The sequence below is a fragment of the Manis javanica genome, chromosome 4, assembly GCF_040802235.1.
Source record: "Manis javanica isolate MJ-LG chromosome 4, MJ_LKY, whole genome shotgun sequence".
In the NCBI taxonomy this organism is placed as follows: Eukaryota; Metazoa; Chordata; class Mammalia; order Pholidota; family Manidae; genus Manis; species Manis javanica.
The window spans coordinates 157,022,142-157,043,344 of NC_133159.1; the positions used below are offsets into that span (position 1 = coordinate 157,022,142).

A 21,203-nucleotide genomic window follows, 5' to 3' on the forward strand; every position below is an offset into this window, starting at 1 on the left:
AGTTTGTTTCTCATTTAAAGACACGAACGACCCTACCTATTGCCTAGCACCGGACAACCACGACAGGCACACTTTGTATCTGACGGAGTCACAGGCGGACGAACCCCCAAACACGCACTCTCTCGCCAGCCTGTCATCCCTCCTTGCGTGCCTTGGCTACGTCCCGCCACTCCGTTCTGGTTTAGAAAGTAGTGATTTGTCGCACTCTGCACAGTGGTCCATAGAAGAAGGATTCCCGGAGGCCTGCGGCGGGGCGAGTGTCCTAGGCCCGGAGACTGCCGCCCGGTCCTTCGGCTGTCCCCTCCAGAAGCGAATGGCGTCAGCGGCCCACCAGCTCGTCCCCAGTTCCGCTCTGACTCGCACGCATGCGCAATGCGACCTTCAGGACTGTCCTGAGAGCGTCTGAGGGGGTGGGACCCTAAACCGCGCCCCGTAGGTCAGAGGGGCACCTGGCACAGGTCGACACTGGTGCTGCCGCCAGTGGGCTCCAAAACAGTAATTATAGGACCAAAAGGAATGGTGAGGTCCCACCGAGATTTGAACTCGGATCGCTGGATTCAAAGTCCAGAGTGCTAACCATTACACCATGGGACCCGCTGGCGACTTTAGGCGGCCGGAAACTCCCTCAAACCAGATGATACGCTAAAGAGCTGCTTTTCCAGAACAGCGGCGGACGCCGGAGACGCCCGGCCCAGACTCCGGGCTCTGGCCCAGAGGCCGCGCGGACGGGCGGAAGCCAAGCAGTGAGAGTTTCCGCGTCCCCCGCGTCCCAGACGTTCCTGGTCCCGGGGTATCATCGCTTGCCACCGTTCTTCCGGCTTTTCTTCCGGGGTCCTGACTGCGTCCAGGGAAGCCGGGAGGGCGGCGGACTGGCTGGAGCACGCCGTGCGACAGTGGGCCGGGCTGGGGAGCGGAGGGAGAAGGGGCGGAGGGAGAAGGCCCCCTGACCCCAAGCGGAAGGCTGCCGCGTGCATCTTGTTTATTTATTTACCTACGCTAAAAGTGCCTTGAGAGAGTGTGGCCAAGCGGAGAGAGAAACGGATTAACATATGAAGAGAAAGCGGTTCAAGGCCCTTCCTCCCCAGGCCGCTCCTGGGGCTTTGGGAATGTTTGGGTCTGGCTGCTCAGCAGTGAGGTTCCACGTGGTTACCGCCGCCCAGGCCTCTAGCGCTAGATTTGCGCTTCTACCTGTGTCCCACTCTTAAAAACTAGTTGGTGAAACTGCTAACTTGGAGGAGTTAAAACTGCTAATTTACATTCTCACTGATATACATGAGAAACAGATCCCTTTTGGACTTTCTCATGTGTATCAGTGAGAATGTAAATGAACAATGCTTCTGCAGGTCAGTCTGACGGCATCTGAGTCAAATGTCATAAAACCGACTGAACCCCACCCTTGACTGTGAACGTGAAGATTTGCCTTCACTCAAAGCATTATTGTACCTATTATTTCCATTCACTATCCATTAACAGGCTTACAAGAAGCTTGGGAGGGTATCTTAAAAGTCCCTAATCCTGGACTTTAGCTCTCTTTTGTTAAACCCCGTCTTCATCGTACCTTCGGGGGCACAGTCAGCGAGCGGCAGTTCAGCCCTCAATCTGGGCACCAACATATAAAATTTTATATGATCTTTGACTCAACAATTTCACTTTTGGGACTTCATCCTAACGAACTATTAGGACAATGTGGAAGTGTTCAAGGATGTTCTTGGCTGTGATATTTATGAGAGTAAATAGAAAATAAATATCCATCAAGGGCAAATTGATTAATATTGACAATACATGCTGTGCAAAAATTTAGGTGAAAGTTACCGTATTGACATGAAAAGATCCACAAACCTAAACAAACAAAATCAAAACCAAAACCTACTTACCAATTAGTATGTGTAATAAAATCCCACTTGTATACAAATAGAAAAACTATATGCATGTGCAAAGAACATTTGCTATTTAATTGCTCTGTGGTATCTGACTCCCTTTCCTGATGGATCTAACACTGTGTGGGTCCAAGTGACGGTAGGGCTGTGTCCCAAGAAGATAATACTCTCCAGGCTTCTGGCGGCCAGAGTGAAAGTGTGCGTGCTTAGCTTTGTCAGTTGAACTTAGAATCCAAGTCACTTATGTCCAGAAACAGGGTCTTTTAGAACTTGTGCTGCTGATGGGAGCTGTGACACCCAGTGTCTCATGGACAGTGACAGCAGCCATGCCATCTCCACTGGCAGCAGAAGTGGTGCCTGAACCAGGCTGCCCAGGATCCTGACTTTGGCTGGGCTCCTGGTTTCCTAGTTTCACCTCGTTCTTGCCCATTTTTCTGAGTTTGCTTTCCTTCTGATGCTATTTGACATCCTTCCAGTAAGTCCCTTTTCTGCTTTAGGTACCAGAGACCATTCCTACTGCATACAGTGGAAAAAACCTGCTTAGCCCAAATATGAAAACATCTGCTGATTTTGGGGCAGCATATTTATGAGGGCTTTTTCTCATGATTTTCTGTATTGCTTGAAAAAAAAATTTGACTTTTGTATTTTGTCAAAAGAAACATGAAAGATTTTCCATTTTGAGGGATGAAGCAAACTCCTGCTCAGCTCCTATGGTGAGATATGGGAATCTGTCTCCATTAAGCCAGGAGGGACTTAATATTGAATTAATATCAAATAACCTTAGCATCTCTGGCTTCCTATCTACTCCCTTCCTACAAGGGTTCTGTACCAGCAAGAGTGTATTGAAATTAATTTTTTAAAAGCTACTGTAGAAATCTTCAGGTGTAATGATTATAGCCTTTGAAACTACAAGAGGTAGTTTTCCTTCTGTCCAGTATGAGGGTTAAGGAGTGACTCCCCCTTCCCCTGAACCCCATTGCCTAGTACTTCTTTGCCAGTTCCCTCCACCTTCTTTCTGAGCTTGAAAAAAAAATCTTACCAGCCCAAATGAGACTCTTACTGAAATCTCCACTCGCACATTCCTCAGTGGCATAAAGGATGATCTCCCTTAGAGTTTTTGTCATTACTTGCTGAAATAATAGGTCATTGTATCCTGTGTTTCAGTCTCTCCCATCTTCCCTCTCTCCCCTGCATGGCTGGGCTGTGAATGCCTTTGGGGATAGAGCCCAGGACTTGCTATTTTTAAATGTGGCTATTGCTTTACTAAACATGTCCATTGAACCCCCTTAAAGGGCACAGGAGAATTTAGGAAGAAGAAACATCATTCCAGTTTTTTGTCAGAGACAAAAAGCATCACATTCATTAAATTTTTTGTAACAGAGAAAACGGAGACAATATGAAATCTCCCTGCACCAGCATAACTAGTTTCTTTTAACAGAAATCCATGGTGCATGATATCCCAAAGATTGGCATCCCATGCTGTCTTTGAGGACAGACTCTCAACATCTGCGAGGTGGCTCCGGAAGCCTGGGGGAGTCTGGGCTCTGCAGAGCTGGGATTACCCAGCTTCAGCTGTGGCGCCCAGACTGAAGGCTGAACTGTGGCAGAGTGTACCCCAGAAAGCACGTTGAAGACAGGGCGTTAAGAAAAGAGGGCTAAAGTCCAGGATAAGGGATTTTTAAGATACTCTCCCAAGCTTCTTGTGAGCCTGTAAATAGATAGTGAGTGGAATAATAGGTACAATAACGGTTTGAGTGAAGTGGAAAATCTTCAAATTCAGTAACAAGGCTATGCTCAGTCCTTTATCCATGCTGAGGCTGCTCATGGTTAGCTGGGGTAGAATTGGCCTTCCTCTGTGTCCGTACCACCCAGAATAGGTGACATCTGTCACAAATCCCCTACTTTGCCTCAGGAACCCTGGTTATGGCAGACAAACCATAAGCACTTCCTGTACAGGGTAATAAGTGACAGTCCGAGTCTCCAAACTTGCTCCACACAACCACGACCGCCCAGCCTCCTGCTTTGGGCCTGGCATTCCTAAGGCTTTGGTGGGGAAATCTGGCTACTTACTTTTTTTGAACAAAACAGCATCCACATATTTATTCTTATCTTGAATGTTTCTACTTTCTCTTTTCAAAATAATTATTTTACCTTTTCGGATTATAAAGGTAAACCATTATGCAAAATGTAGAAAACCCAGTAAAGTAGAAAGATTTTTAAAAACCACAATTCCAACAATTTACCATTTGCTGTATTTTATTTCCTTTTATCAGATACATTTTTACATAGTCTTACTATATATATAATTTTATATATCTGCCTTTGCACTTAACCTAGTAACAACATATTACTTACAAACCTTATTTTTTCTTTCCTTAAAAATGTTAAAAATATTTAAGTGCATAATACAAAATTCAGAAGGTATAGGAGGAAATACCCAGATACATAACATTTCTTAACTATAATTTTCTGTTTTCAGAGGCAACTTCTGATACTTCCCTTCTAGAGACATTTTATTTTTATATGGATATACATGTATATGCATGCTCCTTTTTTAAAAAAGTTAAGACACTGTTCTGTACTTTGTTTTATTTACTTAGCACCATACTTGAGAATTGTTCCACAGCAGTACATATCTCATTCTGTTTACATGATTTTGAGATACTATTTACACAAAGTAGAAGGCACAAATTGTAACTGAAGAAATAAATTATGTTTTACAGATGTTTACACCTGCGTGACCATTGCACAGGTGCAGATGTGGTACATTTCCATCGCCTCAGAAAGCTCCCTGGGGCCCTCTCCGATCATTACCCTGCTCCCCTGAAATCACTATTCTGGTTTCTATTACTGAAAAATTAGTTTTGCTTATTCTTAAACTTTATGTATATAAAAAACAAAGTGTGATATATTTCTTTAATGGGATACTATCAGTAATAAAAAGAACATACCACAAAAAAATATTTTGCTCAACATAATGTTTTTGAGATTCATCCATGTCACTTTATATATCAGGAGCATGTTTTTCATTGCTGAGTAATAGTCCACTGCATGAATACGCTGGAATCTCTTGGTCCATCTCCAGTTGATAAGACATTTGGTTTTTTTTTTAGTTTAGGCCAATACAATAAAGCTACTATGACTATTTTTGTGCAAACCTCTTTTTGTCTTTGGATATTTACATAGGAATGGAATTATTGGGTCATAGGGTAAATGTACATTTAAAGCTTTTTTATTTTATTTTATTTTATCTTTTTTTAAATTTTGGTATCATTAATATATAGTTACATGAGCAACATTGTGGTTACTAGATTCCCTCCATCATCAAGTCCCCACCACATACCCCATTACAGTCACTGTCCATCAGTGTAGTAAAATGCTATAGAATCACTACTTGTCTTCTCTGTGCTATACTGCCTTTCCCGTGCCCCCCCCCCCACATTATGTGTGCTAATCGTAATGCCCTTAATTCCCCTTCTCCCTCCCTTCCCCCCACCTCCTCCCCACCCAGTCCCTTACATTTAAGTTTATTAGGAATTACCAAACAGGTTTCCAAAGTGGTTGTACTATTTTATGCTCCCACCAGCAGTGTATGAGTTTCAGCTGCTTCACATCTTAGCTAATAGGTGGTATTGTTAGTCTTTTAAATGTAGCCATTCTAGTGGTATGTAATGATCTCTCTTTGTGGTTTTAATTTGCATTTCCCTGATGGTTAATGATGTTGAACATCTTTTTTTTACAGGCTTACTAGCCGTTTATTTATTTATTTACTTATTTGTTGCAATAAAGTTGAAATATAAAATTATGTTGGTTTCAGATGTACAACGTAGTGACTTGGTAATTGTATACATTATTACATGCTTGCCACAATAGGTATAGAGGCAAGCATCTACCCATTGCCATGCCAAGATATTACAATATTATTGGTTCAGTTCTCTATATTGTACTTCCATTCCTATGTCTAATTTATTTTGCAATTTGCAATATGTATGTACCTCTTTATCCCCCTCACCAATTTCACGCACCCCTCAACCCCCTTCTCTATGGCAACCAATAGGCTGTTGTCTATATTTTTGGGTCTATTTATTTTTTGTTCATTTTTTAGATTCCACATAAAGTGAAATCATATGGTATTTGTCTTTCTCTGACTTACTTCATTTAGCATGATACCCTCTAGGTCCATCCATGTTGTCTCAAATGGCAAGATTTCCTTCTTTTTATGGCTGAGTAACATTCCATTGTGCATATGTACCACTCACTAGCCATTTAGATATCTTATGTTCTAAGTGCTTCTTCAAGCATTTTGCCCATTAAAAATTGTCTTTATATTTTTTATTTATAGGAATTATTTATATATTTAAGATATTAATCTTTTCCAAATATCTGCATTACAGATATTTTCTTCCATATTATAGCTTGTCTTTTTCACTTTCATAATAGTATCTTTCCATTAGCAGAAAGTTTTAATTTTGATCAAATCAAATTTATCCTTTTCTTTTCCTTTATGATCAATGACTTCTGTGTCCTTGCATGCAAATAATCGTATCCTTCACCAAGCGTGTGGGATAGGAGAGGGACACGTGCAGCTACATTACCAATAACTCAGTTACTTAAGGCTATAAAAAACGTTGATAATCTCTTGGTAAGATTTAAAACAGGATAAACAATGTGGATTTTATATGGGAAACCCGTTTGAAGCTAAAGCAGCTAAAGCAGGAAGGCTGAAGAGCATGAAGGCATCTGGAGCATCCCAGCAAAGGATTCAGAAAAAGATGAGCTGTATACCGATGTGAATGTCATTAGATAAGAGTTGAGCACAGGAACTGGTATAGAGACAGTGACCTCCTGGGAAGGTGGTGAACCTGAAACTGCTGCTGGTGTCTGGAACATAGACTATGTGCCTATGAAGACTGTAGAATATCAAGAATAGGAAAACAATTCTGCATGTTGGCATGTGTTAGTGACTTCGTGCAGCAGTCTTGAGACAAGTTTTAGGCTGAAGGTGCCCTGTTTTAAAGCGGGGTGATATGGTTTTGCTAGGTGCCTTGCAATTCAAGTTTAATGGAAATCCTGTAACTTGGAGCCTTGTAGGGCTCAAAAAGCTGAATTCTTTACCCCAAGAGAATTACCAACAGAGACAGGAGACTTAGCAGGAGACCAGTTGGAGCAAAAGACTAGCCTATTACATTGCAATTTTTTAAACATTTTCTGCTTACAGAGAGGAAAAACCTGGGGTCAAAGAACAGATTATAGATGGGCTTTCTGTACCAGGGGTGACTATTTTTGAATAACCTCAAGGTTGATGCTATTTCACTGAGTGCCAGTGGATAGGCAAGGTGTAGAGGCCCGTGATTACCAAGGATTTGCCAATCTCAAAGACTATGTCTAGACAAGATGTCTGGAATTGACTGCAAATGACAGAAAACTTGTAAGTCTGAGGAACTGCTAATGAGATTTCATTGGCAATCCAGTTCCCTTAAAAATCTGACTGCTATTAGCTAGTGAGTTTTAGCTCCTACTGCCATCCCCAGGCTGCTGAACACCACTAACACCAAGTGGGCAGATAAAGCTGTGGCAGGCCTCAGGAAGGTCAACCTGTCCAATGTCCACTCAGATGGGGATCAGGAAGATAATGAACAAGGGGGTCTCAAGCTGCCAGATGGGCTAAGCAAGGCACCCCCTCCACCATCAGGGGTTGGAATCCCTGATATTCCTCCGGATCATAGAACATCTGTGGCTGGCCCCACCTCTGGGCTTCAAGCTGTATATGAGACAGTTTAAGACAAGTTTAAACTTGGGTCAAGTTTCTGGAGCTTGCCAGCAAATGCATGCTAATAGATACACATTTTGCAAGGGTGTATGTATATTCTTGGTCTATCAAAAATCAAATACAGTTTGAAGGGTAGAGGAGGGAGCATCCAGAGGAAGCCAATCCCAGTCCCATTTCCACTTCAGCCACATGAAATGGACAAGACATGCAAGACAAAGGCCACTAGCCCGGTAGCCGATAAGACTCCACTTTTCTGAAAGTCACAGCTGCTGGTCTCCCATTCTGGGCAGCGGGATGTAGATTAGGGGGAAAACAGAGAGTGGGCTTGAGCTCCCCCTGGAGGCCCACACTGTTATTTGCATCCACTTGTCCCAGAATTTGAGGTTTAGCCCAAAGTATCAGGGGATCTTGATTGTCTTGCTAAGGATACCTTTGTCATCGATTTGGTCCAGGCTGCTTGGTTGTGTCTGAAATTGAAGACTGGAAGGAAGTCTATGTGGCTGTTACTGCCTGTGACCTAGTTTTTGCTTCCAAACCACCCAAGGAGAAAACTTCTTATTTATGCCATTCTGTTTTGAAAACAAACAGGACACACAGAATGGTTGTATTATTTAGGACAGTTTGCTTATAAGCAACAGGAACCGACTCAAATTAGGTTGAGCAAAAAGAAAGAATTATAAGGGTATAGGGTTTCACAAAACCTCAGGGAAGGACCATGGCCAAACTCAGAAAAGAAGCAGAAGGCCTTAAGGAGTCTCATTGCAGCCCTTCTGTGCATATGTCAAATTCTTTTCTAGCTGCAGACTGGCCTTTCTGCTCCTTGGTGCACAGTGTGAAGGGGCACCTCTGCAGCTCCTGAGTATAATGTCAGAAGTCCTGCCACCCCAGAGCCTTGCTTTTCAGGCCCAATTCAAATCCCAAGAGAGACAATCTGATAGGCCGTGTGTTCAGAAGCCTGCCTTTCTTGGTCCAGTACATTTTGGCCAGGGAGTGGGGTCACACACTCTCTGGGTAGTTGGTCAGCCTGGAGAATTGCCTCCAAGTTTAGGTGAACACCCAACAAGAGCTCCATTCTAACTACTCCTTCCTGCTGGAGTAGAACGTTCCAGATCTTGAGACAGGGAAGGGGATGTGCCTGGAACATATTGATGATAAATAACTACAGCATGTCAAAATGGTCCCTGCTGGGCAACGTTGGAGAAGGCTATGATTGCCATGAAAGTGCACAACTCTATCCCCTATATCAAGAATGCAAGGAATTAATCAGGAAAGCAGACAGTTTTGTGGAACCAGGCCTGGCACCCATTAAATATTTATCTAAATATTTTATTTCTATCTTAACTATTTAAAAATATTAAAACATTTAAAAACTATAATAACCAAAGCTGGCAAACTGTTTAAAATAAATGTTCTATCCTCTTACCTTGATAAATGTTATCTTTATAATGGAAAAAATAAAAAATATTGTAAAACGATGGTTTTTCTATGACTAAAAATCAGCAACATACCAAAGCAATGGATTTTAATAATTATTGCGCAGGTCTGGTTTTTTTGTTGATCCATTGATGACCATTAAATAAGAACAAAGATATATATATATATGTATATATATAATTTATAATTTACTTATTTATTCCATACAACTTAATTTTCTTGCTTCTGTTTCCACAAAATCACTAATTTGTTCTTATAACTGATATTTTTCACTTCATTTGTAGCCAGTGGCAATATTAATCTGTCAACAAACTACAGCCAGTGGACCAAGTGCAGCCTGGGTTTTGTGTGGCCCTACGAGTTCATAATGGTTTTTACATCTTAAAGGGTTATAAAAATGAAAAAGAATATGTGACAGAGACCGTAAGCCCCACAAATCTTTAAATATTTACTATCTGGTCCTTTACAAAGAAGTCTGCTAACCTGTAAAGTGATGCTACTCAGACAGATGGTAACTATATTTAACACAGTGAGCATTTTATGTATAAAATGTATATAAATGATGAATCACTAAGTTGTTCACCTGAAACCAATATAAATTGTATATACACTATATTTCAATTTTAAAAAAGAAGTCAATAAAAAGAGGTTAAAAAAACACAGTGTGATACACTTCACAATCACTGGATGGCAGCTATTAAAAAAATGTGTGTATGAGGATGTGGAGAAACTGGAACCTGTGTGCGCTGTTGATGGGAATATAAAATCTTGCAGGTGCGTATGGAAAACAGTATGGTAGTTACTCCAAACATTAAAAATAAAATAATGATATGATCCATCAATTCTGCTTCTGGGTATATACCCAAAAGAATTGGAAGCAAGGTCTCAGTGATACATATGTACAACCATGTTCATAGCAGGGTTATCACAATAACCAAAAGGTAGTAGCAACCCAAAGCCCACTGGCGGATGGAGAGAAGAGCAAATGTGGTCTGTGCACACAATGGAATATTATTGATCCTTTAAAAAGAAGGAAATTCTGGTACATGCTAAAACAGGGATGAACCTGAGGACATTATGCTCAGTGAAATAAGCCAGATATGAAAGGACAAATACTGTATGATTCCATTCATCTGAGGTACTTGGAGTCATCAAATTCATAGAGACAGAAAGCAGAATGGTGATTTCTAGGGACTGGGGGAAGGGGAGAGAGGAGAGTTAGTGTTTAATGGGTACAGAGTTCTAGTTTGGGATGAAGAAGGTCTGCAGATGGTTGGTGGTGATGGCTGCACAGCAGTGTGAATGTGCGCAGTGTCACAGAGCTGTACACTTAAAATGGTGAGGACAGGACATTTTATGTTGCGTATTTTACTGCAATTTTTTTTCAAAATAACTGTTTCTATTAAAAAAATTAGTAAAATAATGTTACTCAAAACATGCCCTGGGGGGGGAGCAGTGTGAGTCCCCAGAGTGGATATTTAGGGAAACAGGTTATACTGTCCTAGCCCTGAAAACTGGATCCTGAGTGACAGAGATGCCTGGGTGTTCATCAGTAAGCATGCAGGGTGCTCTAAAGTACAAAACCCAGGTAGGGGCCCTTCTGCCTGGTTCTAAGGGAAGTACCGTATGGGACAGTCTCATATTGTCTTCCCATATAGCTATACTGTGTGTACTTCTCCACAAAATGACTGTGCGTGTTCGTTAAAGCTGTAAAAACCTTTCCGATCAACTCTCTGTGACATACACAATGGAATAAGATGTGTGTTCAATTCTGGTTTGGGACAATAAAAATTGATTGCCAGTCTATATCCATATCTGAGAAATGCTGAATTAAGCAAAGTTAAACATATTTCTTTACTGCAGGACTTTTCAGAGCCTTTAATAAACGAATGTGAATTGCAACTTTCCAAGAGGGAGATACAACATGCAGTATTTTTCAAAATTATTTGACAGCCAAAACATTTTTCACAAAGTTTATTAGTATCTCACAGACGCATTTTCAGAGATCCTGAGCTGCCCTAGACCATCTCCAGTAGGACGGAGTGGAAACCCTAAAGGCAGGGCTAGGGTAGTAGTTGTAGAATCTGCTGATTTCCAAGATGAAAGAATCTTCCTCCACATCTATAGATGGCTCCACTCTGCAGATGACATGGGTCTTAAGTGGTGAGCAACAGCCTCAAATTCCAGGAATTCAGTGGCTTGCCGCTGCATTTACACTGCTGTCATGGCACCTTAGTACAGGGTCCAAGTTCAATCCCTGGCATCTGGAATGTGTCATCGTGGTAGTGAGTCTGATGCCAGAGAATTCTTTATTCGGGCAGCCAGTGGACGACCCCAGTGCACCCTCCAACTGCCTAAATCCTTCCAGGCTCCAGAGAGCTCACTCCACAGAGCCTTCCTCAGCTCTGGGGCCCTGGTCACTACCCCCTCTGCGGATCCTCTGATCCAGGTGGCCCAATTCGACCAGTGCACTGACCTGAACCAGGCTGCAACCTCCTCAAGGCAAGGACTCTGCATTATTCACAGTATTTGAGGTACCAGGGTAGGATGAAATAAAAATTTGTGAATGACAGTGATGCCAGAGATGATGCTTCTGACTGTGACATAATTTTCACCAAATAACCCTCAAGGACCCAGCAGCCATTCATTTGACCAAGGATACCAACCCATAATATACTCTTTCACGTGAGACTGAATAATGTGAGGTACTACATGTGTAAGTGCTTCACAAATGGTAAGTCTTCAAACCAGCAAATGATTATTAATAGATCTCCATTGCTCTGACCAGTGATTGGTCCATTTCTAATGACCCTTAGCCTTTGATTGGTATTTCCAGTAACTGAGCCCCACCCATTTGCCCCACCCACTAGCTAGTGCATCACAATGTTGGTCTTATCAGGAGTCTACAGTTTGGTAGCCCAACCACCAGTTCCACTGTTCTAGATGCCCACAGTCCGTCAGCCTCGTGTTTTTCTGATGCCCCGGCATCTTTATGTGGAGCATTGGAGATGGTTCTTAAAGTAGTGGAGAGCCAGCTTGAACTGGATCTGGGCGTTGGTGTTGGCCCGGTATGCACTGTAGGACTTCTCCAGGGCAGCCAGATCTGGGTCCACCACTGAAGAACGGGGCTGGTGACCTATGATCACTTCTGGGCATGACCCCACGAGCAAGCTCCCAAGCCCATCGATAAAGAACTCTGCCAAGACAGGGAGAGCACGTAAGACGGCATGTGAGTCTCAGCCAGAAAACCAGGGTCATTCTGGGTCTGGAAAGAGAGCTGGGGGAGGGGACACAGTTTATACCCGTGCGGAGGTTCAGTGCCGTGTGAAGCCACCTGCCAAGGCTGAGTTGGAAGGAAGCAAATAAGCTTGTTTCTCAGAGATGGCAGAAAGGCAGAGGGACACGGATTAGCTCTCCAGATGGACACAACCGTGGACTCCAGGACTGAGGGGATAAGACGAGAGTGCAGTTAACCAGTCATCGTTAAGTAGAAAAGGGTTTCTGGAAACTGTGAATAAGAGGCAAGGTAAGGAAAGGGGGAGGGGACAGAGCTGCAGGGACAGGAAGGGGAAGGGTGTTAGAAGGGCAGGAGCAACCAATGGAGATAAGAAGTCAAAGGGAGGAGAAGGTGGGAGGCAAGAGAGACCATGAGATCTGACCTTGGGGGAAAGCAGCAGGACCCTCTGTTACCAGGCCAGTGACCCAGTCAGTGGCACACAGCCTTTGGAAAAAACAAACTTCTGAGGTCAGGTCACAGCCCAGCTCCCCCTCTCACTCTCCAGCCTCCTCACCTGAGTGAGCCACTCTTTGCAGGTGGGGATCGAAGCCAACTCTTTGGAGTTGCTCTGTGTGGGCCAGGAAGAAGTTGACAACACCACTGGTCACCACGCAGCTGGGGAAGCCATCCAGGGGCCGGAAAGATCCTGGCCTCCGGTGAAGACAGTCCCCACTCTCACTCTGCTCCAGCAACAGCTTAAACTGGAACACGTTTCCCAGCACACTGCCGCCTACCTGGCCAGTGGACAAAGAACACCATGTTAGAGAATATACATCAATATCCACGGTGCCTCTGCCAGGAAGCCTTACTGGATTGACACCAGTTATTTACAACAAGAATCACGACCGTTCTCTATCTACCCTTCATACTACTCCTCAGTTACTCTCTTTGCTGTTGTGGCCACAGCCTTTGCATATTACTGCTGGGTCCTTCAATCCGTCCTTTCCTATTACCCTAGAAAATCTCCTTGGTAGGAGCAGAAAGCACTCACACCAAATCCAAAGGGCAGACAACTTCTCTCTCTGCTTACCCTACAGCAAGCTCACTCTTTCCAGAGGAAGGTGACTCACTCCTGTCTTTGGGTGCAGGACGACACAGCCTGCAGGTACAGTTGCCTGTACACGGAGTGTCTGCTGTGGGACTCCTTGCAGAGGGCCACGTCTCAAGCTTTCTTCTTCCCACCCTCTGCTCCTGGCTGACCCCCCTGAGCTGCCCTGTCCATGCCACATGGGAGATATGTGCATTTCCATGTGTGAGTCTGAGCAAAACAGGGCAAGCAATGCATCTATTCTTGAGCTGTCACAGTCACCTAGGCACAGTAAAGTCTAACTGTCCCACATCACCTGTTCTGTCCTGTCCTTTTAGTAAATGAACTGAGTTTTAAGTGGTCTTAATTAAGATATAACCACTACCCCACTAAAGAGAGGAGAGTGTGTGAGACTTCACCCCCTCCCTGGCAAAGTTTGACCATGTGTTTAAGTCCTGACTGAGGGATATGATTTAAAAGGATGTCTGCAGCTTCTAGATCACATTCTTAAAAGAAAATCGCTTGTACTCCACTTCTGCTCCCCTGTTTTCTTCTGGCCAAGCACGCAAGAGCCACAGGATGGCAGAGCAACCAGGAAAGAAAGTTGGTCCTGGGTGACCCTGGAAGCAGTCAAGTGCTGGATTGGATTTTTAACCAGAGGGAACTACCCCTTCTACCCCATCAATCCTGTTGTGATCTGGTCCCTAGAAGATCAGTCAAGAGATATTTCAGTCAGTCCAGCTGCTTTGGGGACTGTCTACCTGGAGTAAGATTTAACTGTGGTCACAGTGCCACTTACTGTATGAACTCATTTTCTTTCTTTTTTAACAGCTTTATTGAGATATCTTTGACACTTTAAAATGGTATAATTTAAGGTGTACAGCTTGATGTTTTGATATATATATATAGTGAAAAGATCATGATAAGCTAATTAACATATCCATCACTTCTACAGTTACCATTCTATGTGTGCATGTGGTGATATTTAAAGTCTATCCTCTCTGCAAATTTCAAGAATACAACAAAATACTGTTAATTAGCATCACATTTTGTTTCTCTTTTCTGTGTATCAATTAACATTTGGTGTTTTGATAGGGACCAGGGCTAAGCTGCTCCCAAAATGTGCCACTTTGGCATTTTGATGACTTTGAATTAAAGTGACTGGAGAAACAGCTGGTGCGAGAAGGATACTCTGACCCTCCTCTGTGTCCCCCTGAAACCAGGAAATAAACCTCCCATGTGAGGGGTGCCCTCCCTGCACTTGGAGGTAAAGAGACATCCTTATTCACAGAGAAGGAATTTGGAGCCAAGAACATTGCATAAACAAATCTTGTTATTTTTTTACTCATATACTACCTCAGCCCAAATGCCGTTTAGAAGTCCTTACTAATCAAAGCAGCCAAACCTAAATTTTCTTTGTCCTGTCAGTTCTTCACATATTTATTGTCTGTATGTCTAAAATGTACAGAAACTGCCTGTCTTGATCATTTCTTGGGGTCTCAATTTCCTCCTTTATTGGGCCTCTGTACTTATGTGATTAAACTTTGTTTTTTTTTCTCCTGTTAATCTGTCTCATGTATTCTTGGACCAGCTAGAAGAACCTTGAAGGGTAGAAGAAAATTCTTCCTCCCCAATATTCACATTATTTTCTGTTTTAAAAAAGGTCATTAGAGCTATGTGCTTATTTTAAAGCTTTGTCCCGTTTCCATTTTTTGAAATGATGTGTCACCAAACCAAAGCACTGCCCTCTCATCTCACACCAGCCTGGGGAGAACTTAGAAGTGATTCGTGAAGTCACCATTTTAAAGATGGAACAATGGTGGGTGGGGGCGGCTGCAGCTAGTGTAGTCTAGAGAAAAGTCAGTATGGAGGCGGAGAGGACCAGCGCATCTCCTGACTCCCGGGGGGAGGCCCTCTGCCCCTCAGTCGTCTCCTGCACCGGCCCCGCGAACTCCCCGGCTCGCTCTCTCCTCTTCTCTCACACTCTCTCCTCTCTTCTCCGTCCCTTTGCCTCTCTGGGCTGTATCTACAGGGGGTAAAACCGGCACCCCTCCCTTACCACATCCAGCTCGCTGTTCTCCAGGACATCCACCAGCACTTCAATCTTGGTCTTTTCGTTGAAGAGAAAGTCATCATCCACCCAGAGAACATATTTGGTGGTGACCTGAGATATGGCCAGGTTTCTACCAGCAAACCAGCCCTGTAGGTGGAATAGGGCTGGATCAGTGGTTGCTAGGCCTGGCTACAAATTAGAAGCACTGGGGGAGGCTTCTAAATTCCCAAGAGCCAGGGTGCACCCCAAATAGTGGTTGAGAACCCCTGGGTGAGAGGGAGTCCCTGCCTCAGAGACATGGAAGAGGGACAGGGGCTCTTTGGTCAAAGACTGAGGCAGAGAAGGACTAGATGGCCCTCCCTGGACCCTGTGGCCAGTATGGATTGACTGAAGTCCTTTTCCACCTGACAACATCTCTGTGGCTCTCTTTCCATTCCCATTATGGTGCCTGGAAGATGTTGGAGGGTGGGGAGCTCTGATAAGTATAAGATCCATTTCCTTCGGTGTGCCCTTGTAGGAAGGTGTGTGTGTGGTGGACCGACAGATAGAAAGGGACACTCCAGCTTGGGGGGAATCGTAGGGATGAGGGGCTTCTCTGTGGTTAGAATCCTTAGGACTTTGGACACCTCGGGTTCCTTAAAAGGGCCTCAATCAATTTCCACACCAAATGTGAGGAAATGTGGATTGACCAGCCTGTTCATGTAGAAAATTTTCTACTCATTATCTGTGAATTTGAAGTCAGCAAGGGCACTCAAAGGAGAGCCCTACCCACTCTGCTCCAAGATCCTGCTTCCTTGGGAAAGCCACCCAAGAAGCCCCATTCAGTGTACACCTGAAACCCTGAGGCCCTCTTGTCTTGGGACGCAGCTCTCTCCTGTCTTGGAGGGACATACCTTCCCAAAGGGCATGGTATAATACTCGACGTGGCTGTCATTGATTTTCATGGGCTCCTTGCTGTCATCAGCTACAATCACGGTCAAATCTGGGTAATACACACGAAGACTCCGGAGCATGATCATGAGCTTGTGGGGACGGAGGAAAGTTTTGGTGGCAACCGTCACCAGGTCTCTGAGCTTCCTCTCTGGGCAAGAAAGGATGGGGTCAGAGCTCTGTGTTTGGAGGTGCCTCACTGTGTTGGCTTGCGCTGTTCTGGTGCTTTCTCTATGCCATGACCTCTCAATATTTGTGGGCCCTGTGCTTCTTGCTCATGTTGGTGCTTAACAAGAGTTTATTAGTTGGATTGGAAAATAAGTATATTTAAAACATACTCAGTTTCTTGAGATTTTATCTGTCTTCTATTCCCGAGTTTCTTTTTCTGGTTCCATTGGCTCCCCTACACCATTTCCTCTTGTCTATGTGGATGCTTCATTTTATGCCTGTCAGCCCTTTGCTTGCACCAGGCCTTCACGTTGATACCGAGGGTTTAGATACAGCCAGCTCTGCCCATCAAGAGGTTCAAGATGGTGAGCCCCAGGGCCCAGGAAGAGGAGAAAAGACCCAAGGGATTTGAGACCTGCCCTTGTCATCAGCTGCCCTCTTAGAGAGAAAACTAGTTGGTTTGTACCCACAGGGAAACATGAGTGGAGATAGGTCTACTTGGAGGTTGGAAAGCCTGGACCAATAAGGCGTGTGGTATATATATATAAAAGGTTGGAGAAGGGACAGTTTTTCTGTGGGAAAGACCCCATGATGGCAGAACTGGGACGGCTAGTGTGTTTTGGGGGTGGAGCCACCGCATGTGGGGGCAGCACCAGCTGACCGAGCTCATGGAGGGCACGCTAAAGGCCGCAGCCCTACCTACTGTTTGCGGGTGAGTGTCCCACAGCTCCGCTGCAGAGCTGCTCTCTCAGAGGGACAAAGTTGGAAGTCATTCCAGAGCTCCCTTCTTAATGCACCATTTCCCCAGCTCCCCTGGGTCTGAGGGAGTGCAGGAATCATGTTCAAGAGCATGTCAAATGAATCCTCTCCTCCCTTTTCTTGTCTTAGGCCACAGGACAAGTTTGGTTCTTTTGTTATAATAAAGAGAACCAGAGGCGTGACTCCCACAGGATGTGGTTGAAGCAAGGACTCCTGTCCAAGTTGGTGTTGTGGTTTTCTGCTTTGGGTTTCCTTATTTTTCCAAACACATAGCAATGATAAAGAAAAATGCAAAGATATAGCCATGCTCAAAAATAGATAACATTTCTTCCCAGGAACAGAAATAAAAAGCAGCAAGCAGAGCTGGGGCTGGGGCCTGCTGCACCAGGGATCAGAAGCAGCAGAGGAGGCGGGGAGGCCAATTCTGAGGGCTAACGGGCAAAAGGCTCTTGTAGCTTCTTGCTGGAAGCCATAGGCTGGAGCTTGGTCACAGACTCTCCGTCCCTCACTGCCAGCTACCTGCTCGGCAAGGAGCCCAACCCAGCCATCATCCCTGCACACGCCTCTGGGTGCAAACAGAGATGAGGCTACCCCTCCGCCAGGACCTGTGCCCAGCCACTCTCAGGCCCAGCAGCTGGCTCTTCAGTAACGCCAGTATCGCCGTGGGACAGGAACCTCAAGACTCCAGCACAAAAGGACTCCCAGAATCCAGGGTCCTGGGAGCAGAAGTACCTCTAAAGCCATGAGCTGGAAGGAGCCCAGAAAGAGAGAGGGAGAGAGGAGAAAACAAAACAGACAAGCAAGCCAAAGCCTCCTCCTCAACGTGAGCTCAACAACAATTACAAAACACTGGAAGAAAATTAGTATGAAGAACAACAGCCACAAATCTACTGAGCACAGATGAGCATACTCCAGGTAACCTGAAAGTTACAAAGAAATCTGAAAATGATTTGAAATGAAAATGTTTCAGATGTTTACAGTGGTAGATAACAGGATCACACATATGAAAAGAAAATATGAAACAAAGGCATAAATGGAATGAGAATATTTGGGTATGAAAAAATAAGTTATCAAAGATAAATGTTAAGAACCAAAAGATGGACAGGACTTCAGATGTATTAAAGTGTTTTAGAAAGTATAAAAGAATGTCATAAACAACCTTATGACAAAAAACTTGTGATTGCACATCAAGTGGATAATTTCATAGAAACATTTAAAAAATTGGCTCAGTGTACATACACATCAATAACCACTGAGGACACAGAATTGATATTCTAAAATTTTCCCTTTTCTCTCACTCCTTCCTATTCACATTCCCACTTCTAACCCCTGGCCACCTCCCCACCAACTTAGACAAAAACAAAAACAAAACAAACCCAAGGACCAGGTCAGTTTTAACAAAGCTTCAAGGGACATGTAATTCCTATTTTAGTACAGTTCATTTCAGAAAAAGAAAAGCTACCCAACTCATTTTATGAGATTTATAGAATATTGATAACAAAACTGGGCAAGGACATTCCAGGAAAAGACAGTCTTAGTTTTAAATACAAATTCAAGAATCCTCAATAAAATAGCAAATTTGATTCAGCATTTAATCAAATAATGCATTGCAATTAAGGTGGGTTTATTCCAGAAGTGCCAGGATATTTCAACAGCAGAAAATCAATGTAAATCACTGTAGGAGCCCAATTAAAGGAGAAAAATTATTTCATAGGATGCAGACAAATTATTTGACAAAATTCAATACCCATTCATAAGAAAACCTCTTAGAAAATAGAAAATAGAAACAGCAAAACTCTTAGCAGTAGAAATAGATGATAAGAAAGAAACCTTCATGCCCTGATATGTCTACCACACAGCAAATATTGATGGCGTAACATTAGAATATTCAGGAACAAGAAAAACTACATGCTACCACTACTGCCATTAAATATTGCCCTGAAAGTTTTAGCCAAAGGCATTAAGATAAAGCAACAAATTATAAGAATCAGAAAGAAGAAACAAAAATCATCATTATTTGTCTAAGAGACTCTGTATGTTAAAAAAATCATTGCTAATCAGAATGCAACATGAATGTTGTTTATAAGTTCAACATTCAAAAATCACTAAGATCCTGTATACCAGCAACAACTCAAGCAAAACATAGTAGGAAAAAAACCCAATTCACAATAACAATAAGAACTGTAAAGTACCTAAGATTAAATCCAATAAAATATGTACAATTCCTTTACAAATAAAATTACAAAATAAATTATTAAGGAACCTGTGTAGAGACTGTAACATGGGAACTATAACATGGAGACGTATACAGATTCATGGGTGGGACTATTTAACTTTCTAAAGCTGTCAATTCATCTCTAATTAATCTAAAAATTCTGTGATAGTCTAATCAAAATCTCAAGGGATTTTAGAGGATCTTGATGAGCTGATCCTAAAATTTTAATGAAAAAGAAAAAGACCAAAAAAGAGCTAAGACAATCTAGCAGATGTAGTACAGTCATCCTGAAGTACAGACTTAAGGCCACTGGATATAAAAACTATCATAAACTGTATTGAAATGTTATGAAATTTCCCCAAGGACAAACAGGTCAGTGCAACCTAACAAAGCCCAGATTCAGATCCCTGCATACACGGAAGGTGACACGTGACAGAGCAGCAATACAAGCTGGGAGGAGGTGAAGGGACAATATGCTATTCACATACAAGAAATTAGATCCCCATCATATGCCACACAGAAAAGTAACTTCTGTATGGATCAAATATCTAAATGTGAAAAGCGAACGGGCAACTTGGGGAAAAAATACAGGAGAATATCCTTATGGCTTTAATGTAGGAAAGAATCTCTTGAGCAAGGCATAAAAACCAAAAGCTGGAAAGAAAACAATGCATCAATTTTGCTACATTAAAGGATAAAGTGTTTATATAACAAAAGACCCAAGAAACAAACTCAAAAAGCAAGCTACAGACTTCTCTTAAAATGTCAGCATCTAGAATTTCATACCTACTGTGTGATAACCTTTATGAAGAGTTCAAAAACCCATAGACAACACTGTATGCTGTGTGTGTGTGTGTGTGAATAGAAATTTACATATTAAAGGTACAAAAACAGGAAAAGAAAGATACATATGATCATGGTTGCTGGAGGAACAGAGGGGAATAAGTGTGGGGATTTCCATTTTATCTGTAACATTTTATCTTTAAAACAAATCTGGAGCAAAAAAAGGTTTTTTGTGAATTTCCTTTTGTTTGTTTATTTTATTTTTGAGATAATTACTGTGTTAAGCAAATATTTTAAACCCTTCTCACTAGGTATGCAATGCTATTGCTTTCAAATAATAATTTATATTTGGAATAGAATCCATCTGGATAGAATAGATTTTATTTTGAATCTCTAGGTAACAAATATACATATATATCTCCAAAGTGATTCGGTGAAAACACTTCTTCCCATCCCTGTCCCAGATTACTTGGTCTCTTTCTAGGAGGCAACCAGTATTACCGATTTCTTGTTCATTTTTCCATAATCAATCAACTATGTACCTACATTCTTTGTTCCCTCTTTTTTCTTTTTTCTTTTGCAGAAATAATAACGTACTCTTCATTCTCTCCTGTACCTTGCATACATCTTGGAAAGCATCTTGTATCCATATAAAAACCCCTCCTCCTCTGCTTTCCCTCCCTCCTGCTGCACACCACTGCATGGCATTTCATTACACACTATGCACCCACCCTGAACTGAACCAGTGCCTCCCACTTAAGTAGCCTTGAAGAAAGGTCATTTCACACAGATGCAAGGATCTGTAGGACAACTTTTAGAAGTGAAATTATTGGCCTAAAGAGTATACGCATTTAAAATATTGCTAGATAGTGCCAAACTGCCTCCAGCAAGTTTGTACCAGTTTAATCCC

At 42.8% G+C, this 21,203-nt stretch overlaps 1 protein-coding gene and 1 non-coding gene across 2 annotated transcripts in view; both read right to left on the bottom strand.

Moving 5' to 3' along the window:
• Positions 1 to 522: 522 nt before the first annotated feature.
• TRNAQ-UUG (transfer RNA glutamine (anticodon UUG)) lies at positions 523 to 594 on the bottom strand. The gene has a single exon. It is a non-coding gene; the product is annotated as a tRNA-Gln (tRNA).
• Positions 595 to 11,040: 10,446 nt separating this feature from the next.
• The window catches only part of B4GALNT2 (beta-1,4-N-acetyl-galactosaminyltransferase 2 (SID blood group)), a 43,200-nt gene continuing 33,037 nt past the window's right edge, over positions 11,041 to 21,203 (bottom strand). The window contains exons 8-11 of the mRNA XM_036999169.2: positions 16,332 to 16,519; positions 15,445 to 15,585; positions 12,873 to 13,092; positions 11,041 to 12,277 (exon numbers count right to left, since the gene is read on the bottom strand). Coding sequence (XP_036855064.1) covers positions 12,072 to 12,277; positions 12,873 to 13,092; positions 15,445 to 15,585; positions 16,332 to 16,519 — 755 coding nt within the window. The 3' untranslated portion in view covers positions 11,041 to 12,071. The remainder of the gene's footprint in view (positions 12,278 to 12,872; positions 13,093 to 15,444; positions 15,586 to 16,331; positions 16,520 to 21,203) is intronic.